The sequence below is a fragment of the Grampus griseus genome, assembly GCF_964374135.1.
Source record: "Grampus griseus genome assembly, chromosome: 2".
Lineage (NCBI taxonomy): Eukaryota > Metazoa > Chordata > Mammalia > Artiodactyla > Delphinidae > Grampus > Grampus griseus.
Genome location: NC_139018.1, coordinates 87,765,997 through 87,777,257, shown reverse-complemented (window position 1 = coordinate 87,777,257; position 11,261 = coordinate 87,765,997). Strand labels below are relative to the sequence as shown.

General features: G+C 40.4%; 1 protein-coding gene across 1 annotated transcript; it reads right to left on the bottom strand.

Moving 5' to 3' along the window:
* Positions 1–1,509: 1,509 nt before the first annotated feature.
* Positions 1,510–8,864, bottom strand: LOC309818876 (E3 ubiquitin-protein ligase RNF4-like). The gene is made up of 2 exons (XM_082648844.1): positions 8,415–8,864; positions 1,510–2,768 (listed from the first exon to the last, which is right to left on the bottom strand). Exon 2 carries the CDS (start codon positions 2,503–2,505, stop codon positions 1,936–1,938), a length of 570 nt encoding a protein of 189 aa, XP_082504970.1. The 5' UTR covers positions 2,506–2,768; positions 8,415–8,864; the 3' UTR covers positions 1,510–1,935.
* Between the last annotated feature and the right edge of the window lie 2,397 nt (positions 8,865–11,261).

Genomic DNA, 11,261 nt, shown 5'->3' with positions numbered 1-11,261 from the left:
TAGTGGACTGGGTAGAACACAATAGGGAGGGTCAAGGGCTGCTGGCAAGCTGGAGAGAGTATGCTCTTTTTCCTGATCACATGGGCAATATATGCAAAAGCAGAATCTGTATATTTAATAGGGACCTCTCAGGTGTTTCGATCATTAGCCAAGTTTGTGATACACTATGCTATGTGACAGAGCAATTAACAGTCTCCAAAGTGGAACACACAAGATGTCCTATTGAAATGCAGGAAGTTCTACATCTAATATTTAGAACTTTTTTCTTTTAAAAAAATTTTCATGTCGTTTTTCTTCCTCGTTTTATTTTATTTTATTTTAATAAATTTATTTATTTATTTTTGGCTGCATTGAGCCTTAGTTGCTGCATGTGGGCTTTCTCTAGTTGCGGCGAGCAGGGGCTACTCTTCATTGCAGTGCACGGGCTTCTCATTGCGGTGGCTTCTCTTGTTGTGGAGCATGGGCTCTAGGCACATGGGCTTCAGTAGTTGTGGCACGTAGGCTCTAGAGCACAGGCTCAGTAGTTGTGGCACACGGGCTTAGTTGCTCCACAGCATGTGGGATCTTCCCAGACCAGGGCTCGAACCCATGTCCCCTGCGTTGGCAGGCGGATTCTTAACCACTGCGCTACCAGGGAAATCCCCTCATTTCAGTTTAGAAAATACAAGGAAACCCATGGAAGGAAGTATACCCATTTATCTTGCATATCCTGTGCTAAGACAAGCAACTGAAGTTTGGAGTATGAGCTATTGCAGAGAATGCAGTGTGTAGAACAGACATTATGCTGGGATGGGCATTGCTCCATTGGCACAACTGAGCCTCCATGGAGGAAAGCAACACTGCTACAACCATTGAAAGTAAGGAACAAGCTTTACTGCACATTTCATTATGAGGGAAAAGGAGAGAGCACAGTAGAAATCATGTCCTCTCTAATTCTAAAGTACAGATGGAATTGTGAGTCCTTTGTGATTTTCTTCAAAAGAAAAAAGTGTGTGTGTGTGTGTGTGTTGGGGGTCTGTGGGAAGCAGTGATGAGGTCTTCTCAAGCCTGTGACCCAGTCAGGCTGCAGGAGCAGCTAGGATGGTGATGCAGTGATGTATTTGTTCAAAGAGAAGCAGACCAACTTGTTGATTAGCTGACCAGTATGGTGGAAGGCAGGCACACCTGTAAGCCTAGGATGAAGGGAGCCTCTCTCTGGTGTGGCACGTCAGAGAGCACAGAACCACAGCTCTAGATTCCAGTGTGTCTAGGTGACTCCTCAGGCTGGTTTCAAAGGCCACCAGGAGTCCCAGCAGGACATGGTGCCTGATTGTATACCTACCTCCACCTTGCTGGTTGGAGAGATGGTCAGAAAGGACTGACTTCCTTTTATTCCAGTGGAGTCAGGATATTCAGAAAAACCAGGAAGATATCACCCTGCCTGCTCCATTAATTAAAATAAAGTTCCCATTACTCTAAGCAAGACTCAGTATAATAGTTGCATAAACAAGAATGAAGTTTATTCATCTCTCAAGTAAAAGCCCGAACTTGTAGGTGGCTCTGGTTTGCAAACTTGTCGGTCTCTCAGGTTCCTTCCATCTTGTTCCATCATCTCTAGGATGTTGCCCTTATTTACATGACCCAAAATGCTCACATGTGGCCAATTGAAAATTGATTGTTATGAGAAAGAAAGGAAAATTTGCTTTGAGGACAACCACCAGTCTCTGGCACACTATGACAACCAAGTCCAGTCCTGCAGCATGAAACAAAACAAATCAAAAGGTAGTCTCATTGTGTGTGGGAAATGAAAAAAAAATTTATATACTCCAGAGAACAATTTTTAAAATCAGGCGTTTTTAACTCCGTGCACTGAATGCCAACAACCCACCGTTTCTGCACAAGGACATGGAAGAATCTAGCTAGCTTGTCTGTCTGTCCTGAGCAACACAGCACACATCATATATAGATGCGGTGGTACAGATGGCAGCTGATTTTTTTCAAACAAACTGGGCAATTTCTAGTATATTTAAGGGAAGTGCAGAGGCACTGACTACAGAAGATGTGGCCACATTGTGTAGAGTAGATATGTCGTTTACTCAGTTCAATCTCTAAGTACCCATCCCTACAAATTCGACACCAGATATAACCAGGTAGTGTGCAACTTAAAGTTTCTTCTTCCAGGGCATTATGGTAGGCACTGTTGGTCACAGATACATCTCTGTCCCTCATCAACCCCTCCTTATCACTGCTCACCACACAGCTGCCAGTTTGGCCTTGGAGTGACCTTGTATTTCCCCTTGGCCTCCTCCTTTCTTCAGTAATCACAACAGAGTCATGGTGAGTTAGGTCAATCACTGCAGGTTCTAGAGAGTCACAAGTGAGGTCAATTATTTCATCACTTTCCCCAAGTTCTATCAGTTCCACTTCCAAGATCACCTCAGGAGTTGTGCCTCCTTCCCCAGATGTACCGAATTCTCGTGCTTGTCTGGAATTCACCCTAGTACCATAGCACATTCTTGTGTTCATTGTGCTTTTTGGATCCAGTATTCAGAGAAATAAGTGACCTGTGCCAAAGTTTACAGTGAATGCTAAAGTCCTCAATGTCCCACAGCTCTTGGCCAGTCAGTCTCTGACTTACATAAGAATTTATGGTCCACATTTTCTGGTATATTTGAACTCTGATTCTGGTTCCATTCCTGTCTCCATATCCACAACTGCTGTGTTCCCACAGTGGGGTGGGGTGAATCTTCTGGGAGCCACTTATGAGAAAGCTCAATCTGAATTTTTAACTGAAAAAAATGAGACAAAGATTAAGCATTAGTAGTACTTAAAATAAGATTGACAGCAGTATAAAGTATATAGATAGAGAAAAATGTGTACTCAAAAGTTTTTGATAACTCTGCATTCTCCAGAATAGGTCACAAAACAAGGCCACAAAACAAGTCTCAGTAAATTTAAGAAAACTGAAATTCATATCAAGCATCTTTTCCAGTCACAATGCTATGAGACTAGAAATCAACTACAAGGAAAAAAAAAGACCACACAAACACATGGAGGCTAAACAGTATGCTACTAAACAACCACTGGATCACTGAAGGAATCAAAGAAGAAATTAAAAATATACCTGGAGACAAATGAAAACAAAAACATGATCCAAAAATCTGTGGGACGCAGTAGAAACAGTTCTAAGAGGGAAATTTATAGCGATACAAGCCTAACTCAGGAAACAAGAAAAATCTCAAATAAACAACCTAACCTTACACCTATAGAAACTAGAAAAAGAAGAACAAAACTCAAAATTAGTGAAAGGAAAGAAATCATAAAGATCAGAGTGGAAATAAATGAAATAGGGACTTAAAAAATAGAAAAAAATCAATAAAACTAAGAGCTGGTTCTTTGAAAAGATAAACAAAATTGATCAAACTCTAGCCAGACTCATCAAGAAAAAAAGAGAGAGGCCCCAAATAAATGAGAACAGAAATGAAAAAGGAGAAGTTACAACTGACACCACAGAAATACCAAGTATCATAAGAGATTACTGGGAACAATTATATGCCAATAAAGTGGACAACCTAGAAGAAATGGAAAAAATCCTAGAAATGTACAATCTCCCAAGACTGAACCAGAAAGAAACAGACCACTTTACCAGTAATGAAATTGAATCAGTAACCAAAAAACTCCCAACCAAAAACAAGCCCATGACCAGATGGTTTCACAGGTGAATTCTACCATTAAGAGAAGAGTTAACACCTATCCTCCTATCCTACTCAAACTATTCCAAGAAAAATGCAGAGGAAGGAATGCTTCTGAACTCATTTTACAAGACCAGCGTCACTCTGATGCCAAAACCAAACAAATATCAGAAAAAAGAAAATTATAGGCCAACATCCCTGATGAACATAGATGCAAAAATCCTCAACAAAATATTAGCAAATCAAATTCAACAAACCTTAAAAGGATCATACATCATTATCAAGTGAGATTTATCCCAGAGATGCAAGGATGGTTTGATATCCACAAATCAATCAATGTGATACATCACATTAACAAATTGAATAATAAAAATCATATGATCATCTCAATAGATGCAAAAAAATAAGGTTTTGACAAAATTCAACATTTACTTATGATCAAAATCTTTCAGTGAGAGAGTGGCATGGACTAATATATACTACCAAATGTAAAATAGATAGCCAGTGTGAAGCAGCCACATAGCATAGGGAGATCAGGTCGGTGCTTTGTGACCACCTAGAGGGGTGGGATAGGGAGGGTGGGAGGGAGATACAAGAGGGAGGAGATATGAGTATATGTGTATATGTATAGCTGATTTACTTTGTTATAAAGCAGAAACTAACACATCATTGTAAAGCAATTATACTCCAATAAAGATGTTTAAAAAACAAAAAACTGTCAGTGAAGTGGGTATAGAAGGAACATACCTCAACATAATAAAGGCCACATATGACAAGCCCACAACTAACATTATACTCAGTGGTGAAAAGCTGAAAGCATTTCCTCTGAGATCAGGAACAAGACAAGGATGCCTACTCTCACCACTTTTATTCAACATAGTATTGGAAGTCCTAACCATTGCAATCAGACAAGAAAAAGAAATAAAAGGAATCCAAGTTGGAAAGGAAGAAGTAAAACTGTCATTGTTTGCAGATGACTTTATACTATATGTAGAAATTCCGAAAGACACCACCAAAAAACTACTAGAACTCACCAATGAATCTGGTAATTCTAAAATTTGTATGGAAACATAATAGACCCTGAATAGGCAAAATAATCTTGAGAAAGAAGAACAAAGCTGAAGGTATCACATGCCCTGGTTTCAAACTATACTACAAAGCTACAGTCATCAAAACAGTATGGTACTGGCACAAAAACAGACACATAGATCAATGGAACAGAACAGAGTGGCCAGAAATGAACACACACTTATATGGGCAATTAACCTAGGACAAACAAGGCAAGAATATACAATGGAGAAAAGATAGCCTCTTCAGTAAATGATGTTGTGAAAACTGGATAGCTACATGCAAAAAAACAACTGGATTACTTTCTCACACTATACACAAAAATAAATTCAAAATGAATTAAAGATTTAACTGTAAGACCTGAAACAATAAAACTTCTAGAAGAAAACAAAGGCAGTAAGCTCTCTGACATCAGTCTTAGTAATATGTCTTTGGATATGTCTCTTCAGGCAAGGGAAATGAAAGCAAAAATAACCAAATGGGACTGCATCTAAGTTTTTGCACAGCAAAGGAAACTATTAACAAAATGAAAAGGCCACCTACGGAATAGGAGAAGGTATTTGTAAATGATATATCCAATAAGGGGTTAATATCCACAATATACAAAGAACTCATATAACTCAACATCAAAAAAACAAACAACCTGATTAAAAAATGGGCCGAGGGTCTAAACAGGCATTTTTCCAAGGAAGACATATAGATGGTTACAGACATATGAAAAGATGCTCAACATCACTAATCATCAGTGAAATGCAAATCAAAACCACAATGAGATATCACCTCACACCCATCAGAATGGATATTATCAAAAAGACAGCAAATAGGGCTTCCCTGGTGGTGCAGTGGTTGAGAGTCTACCTGCCGATGCAGGGGACACGGGTTTGTGCCCCGGTCCGGGAAGATCCCACATTCTGTGGAGCAGCTGGGCCCGTGAGCCATGGCCACTGAGCCTGCGCATCCAGAGCCTGTGCTCTGCAATGGGAGAGGCCACAGCAGTGAGAGGCCCATGTACCTCAAAAAAAAAAAAAAAAAAAAAAGACAGCAAATAACAAGTGTTGGCAAGGATGTGGAGAAAAGGGAACACTTGTGAACTGTTGGTGGGAATGTAAACTGGTACAGCCACTATGGAAAGCAGTATGGAGATTACTCAAAAAATTAAAAATAGAACTATCGTGTGATCCAGCATTTCCACTCCTGAGTATTTATCCAAAGAAAACAAAAACACTAATTAGAAAAGATATATGCACCCCTGTGTTCATTACAGCATTATTTACAATAGCCAAGATATGGAAGCAACCTAAATGCCCATCAATAGATGAATGGATAAAGAAGTTCTGGTATGTATGTGTATATATATTGGGTTGGCCAAAAAGTTCATTTGGGTTTTCCCATAAAATATTACAGATTTTATATATATATATATATATATATATATATATATAATGGAATATTACTCAGCCATAAAAAAGAATGAAATCTTGCGTTTTTGACAACATGGATGGACCTAGAGGGTATTGTGCTAAGTGAAATAAATCAGAGAAAGACAAATACTGTCTGATTTCACTTATACGTGGAATCTAAAAATCAGAACAAATGAACAAACATAAAAAAACAGAAACAGAGTTATAATTACAGAGAACAAACAGGTTGTTGCCAGAGGGGCAGTGGTGGGGGAGGAAAGGAATAGATGAGGGAGATTAAGAGGTACAAACGTCCAGTTGCAAAATAAATAAGCCATGGGTATAAAATGTACAGTGTGTAGAATATAGTCAATAACTATGTAATATCTTTGTATGGTGACACTATAATAATGGTGACTATTTTGAAATGTATAGAAATATTATATTGTGTGACAGGAACTAATATAGTGTTGTAGGTTAACTATACTTCAAAAACAAACTCATAGAAAAAGAGACCATATTTGTGGTTACCAGAGGCAGGGGTTTGTGGGAGGGGAATTCAATGATGGCAGTCAAAAGGTACAAATTTACAGTTATAAGATAAATAAGTATAGGGATGTAATGTACAACATGATAAATATAAGTAACAGCAGGATGTTATATATAAAAATTGTTAAGAGAGTAAATCCTAAGAGTTCTCATAACGAGGAAAAATTTTTTTCTATTTAATTTTGTATCCATATGAAATGACGGATGTTCAGTAAACTTATTGTGATAATTGTTTCGTGATGTAACACCTTAAACTTATACAGTGCTGTATGTCAATTATATCTCAATAAAACTGGAAGAAAAAATAAGTGTTGGCGAGGATGTAGAAAAATTGGGACTCTCATATACTGCTGTTGGGAAGGTAAAATGGTGTGGCACTTCTGGAAAACAGTCTGGCAGTTCCGCAAAAGGTAAACATAACTATATGGTAAACATATAGTTACTATATGACCCAGCAATTCCACTCCTAGGTATATACCCAAGAGAATTGAAAACTTCTGTTCACACTGAAAAGTTGTACATGAATGTCAATAATAGTATTATTTTTATTTTATTTTTTATTTTAAAAAAATTTATTTAATTTATTTATTATTTTTGGCTGTGTTGGGTCTTCATTGCTGCATGCGGGCTTTCTCTAGTTGAGGTGAGCAGGAGCTACTCTTTGTCGTGGTGTGCGGGCTTCTCATTGCAGTGGCTTCTCTTGTTGCGAAGCACAGGCTCTAGGCACCAGGCTTCACTAGTTGTGGCTCACGGGCTTCAGTAGTTGTGGCGCACAGCCTCAGTTGCTCCATGGCATGTGGGATCTTCCCGGACCAGGGCTCGAACCCATGTCCCGTGCATTGGCAGGCGGATTCTTAACCACTGCACCACCAGGGAAGCCCAGTAATAGTATTATTTTTAATAGCCAAAAAGTGGAAACAACCCAAATGCTCATTAACTGATGAATGAATAAATAAAATGTGGTATAGTCCTACAATGGAATATTATTCAGCAATAAAAAAGAAATGAAGTGCCAGTACTTGCTATAATGGATGATCTTTGAAAACATCATATCAAATGACAGAAGCCAGTCACAGAAGACCACATACTGTATGATCCCACTTATATGATAAATCAAGAATAGGCAAATCCATAGGGACAGAAAGATTAGTGGTTCCTTAGGGCTGGGGGTGGTTGGGGAGAAATGGGGAGTGATGTCTAATCGGTACAGTGTTTTTTCAGGGGGTGATGAAAATGTTCTAATATTGAGAAAATGGTTGCACAACTCAATGAATATACTGTAACCCACTGAAGTACATTATAAATAGGAAGATTTTATGGTTTGTGATTTATACCTCAATAAAGCTTTAACGAAAACAAATACCTTAAGATGCCATAGAAATATTACACAAAACAGTGTGAGATATCTAAATTTAGACAAGCCCTGGAACCTGGGAGCCCCAGAAGGAAATGGGGAGAGCCCAGAGGAGGCTTTGACGAATACAAATACCTTAATAAAGCTTTAGCAAAAACAAATACCTTAAGATGCCATAGAAATATTTCACAAAACCGTGTGAGATATCTAAATTTAGACACAAGCCCTCGAACCGGGGAGCCCCAGAAGAAAATGGAGGGAGCCCAGAGGAGGGTGCAGTGCTCAATGCTCCACCCGATGGCGCCGACCTACTTACTGAGTCAGTTCTTATCTTAGACCCCACAAACACCTGTCTCTCATCGGATCACTTACCTTCGTGACCAGCCTGCCCCTCCTCCGGTCTGCATTCAGGGAAAGACAACCTTCGGGGTGACACCGGGCAGCCCTGCAAAACAGTGCCCACCACCCTCGACTCCACCCAGGCAGCCAGCAGCTCATCAATGACCTAGTGTTTTGTCCGGTTGCGCCCTGTGAGCTATCCAGTGAGAATAGAGCAGGAAGCCTGCGCTCCAGCGGCCTGCCACTTTCCGGCCCCTCCGCTGCTTGTCGGTCCGCTCGGGACCGAGCCTGAACCAGCCGAACCTGGCGCCTAACTACACTGGGCAGGGAAAGAGCACCAAGGAACCAGAGGCCAGGGAAGAAAAGGAGAAGTCGAGGAAGGGGGCGGCGCGGGAGCGGGTACTCATGGTGAACGCGCCCAGGCTGGCGGCAGCGCCCAGTGAAGAACAGAACCAAGGTCACGGAGCAGCAGTCGCGGCGCTTATTCCCACCCAGCCGATGGCAGCAATCACTGGGGTTTTCTCTCCTTTCAACCCGCTATTTTAGTTTCTCAACTGACCAATCAAAATCCGAGCCCGTGGTAGCTCGTCGCAAGTCTCTGGGCAGAAAGAGCTGTTCCAGGTTAGAAAAGGGGACTTTCCCGTCCCTAGTCTCTCTCTCTCTCTCTCTCTCTCTCTCTCTCTCTCTCTCTCTCTCTCTCTCTCGTCTCATGTTTTCCGAGAAATGGGAAGGACCGGGTTGGTTGCTTGTTTTTTTGTTTTTTTCTAGTCATTAGATCAGCAACTCTCACGCTGAGAAAAGTGGTTCTCAATGGAGGCGGTACGTCTCTCTAGGAGAAGTTTTAGAAATTAACTGGGCTTCTTTTGCTTGCTCCAATGATGGGGTCCCTACGGTATTTAAGGGCTGAGGGCCAGGGACCCCAGCCTATACACACACTCTGTTTCTCTCTCTCTGCCTCTCTCTCTTTGAAAAACCTGCTTATACCAGCTCAGTACCAAGAAGTTTTCCCTTGTATCTCCTTGCTGTGGTTTTAGGTAATTTTATGTTTTCTAGTGGGCTGTGAAAATAAATAACCACTGGAGATAAAAGCAGTTGCCTAGAGCTTTACATTTTACAGAGCTCTTCTTATCACCATCCGCTTCTCAGAATAACCCTTGAACAGAATCTCAGAGTAGACACTCCATATTCATTGAATGAATGATTGATCAAATAAATGAGTAAACTTTCTGATGTAGGGATGATTCTTCCATTTTATGGATATGGTGACAAAGAGTCAAGACAGTAATAATGACTTTTCCAATTTCTTTTATGGGGTTACGATACAAACTTAAACAGTAATATGACTTTTCCCATTCCTTCTGTGGAATTAGGATTTCAACTCAAATTGGGGTTCAATGGCATTCACACTTCAATGCCAGCTGCTTAGAAACTTTGAACTTTTATTGGAAGTTTGGGATAACATGTGTTGTGGGCCCAGTAGAGGAAGTTACCAGGAAACTCACAGTAGCTAACTGATGCCCCACCCATGGTCTATGAGCCCATCCCCAGCTTTTTCATATTTTGCTGCTATCAGCTGCACCTGCACATTACCGCAGTCCTGCAAATTACCCTCAGGCACTGGAGTGAGCTGAAAGTACCTGGGAGTTCTATGTTTCACCCCACTTCACCCTCCTGGCAGCCTATAGCCAAAGCCAGGCTGATGTGGAATACCAAAGCCCAGCTCCTTTGTTTCAAGGCAGGACAAACTCTGATGTCTATTCCTTTATTCTGAACTCCCATGGGCATAGGTTGAGTGTAGGACTTCTGAAATCACACCCTCATTTGCCTTCTTCCCATTCCCTATCCTTCATCCCCCATGCCCTTATAGGTTTCTCCTGGAAGCCCTTTCTTTTTTTAAAAAAAAATATATATTTTATTTATTTTTTTATACAGCAGGTCCTTATTAGTCATCACTTTTATACACATCAGTGTATACATGTCAATCCCAATCACCCAATTCATCACACCACCACCACCCCCCCCCCCACTGCTTTCCCCCCTTGGTGTCCATATGTTTGTTCTCTACATCTGTGTCTCAACTTCTGCCCTACAAACCGGTTCATCTGTACCATTTTTCTAGGTTCCACATATATGTGTTAATATACGATATTTGTTCTCCTCTTTCTGACTTACTTCACTCTGTATGACAGTCTCTAGATCCATCCACGTCTCTACAAATGACCCAGTTTCGTTCCTTTTTATGGCTGAGTAATATTCCATTGTATATATGTACCACATCTTCTTTATCCATTCGTCTGTCAATGGGCATTTAGGTTGCTTCCATGACCTGGCTATTGTAAATAGTGCTACAATATACACTGGGGTGCATGTGTCTTTTTGAATTATCATTTTCTCTGGGTATATGCCCAGTAGTGGGTTTGCTGGGTCATATGGTAATTCTATTTTTAGTTTTTTAAGGAAATTCCATACTGTTCTCCATAGTGGCTGTATCAATTTACGTTCATACCAACAGTGCAAGAGGGTTCCCTTTTCTCCACACCCTCTCCAGCATTTGTTGTTTGTAGATTTTCTGATGATGCCCATTCTAACTGGTGTGACGTGATACCTCATTGTAGTTTTGATTTGCATTTCTCTAATAATTAGTGACGTTGAGCAACTTTTCATGTGCTTCTTGGCCGTCTGTATGTCTTCTTTGGAGGAATGTCTATTTAGGTCTTCTGCCCATTTTTGGATTGGGTTGTTTGTTCTTTTCATACTGAGCTGCATGAGCTGTTTATATATTTTGGAGATTAATCCTTTGTCCGTTGATTCGTCTGCAAATATTTTCTCCCATTCTGAGGGTTGTCTTTTCGTCTTGTTTATGGTTTCCTGGGCTGTGCA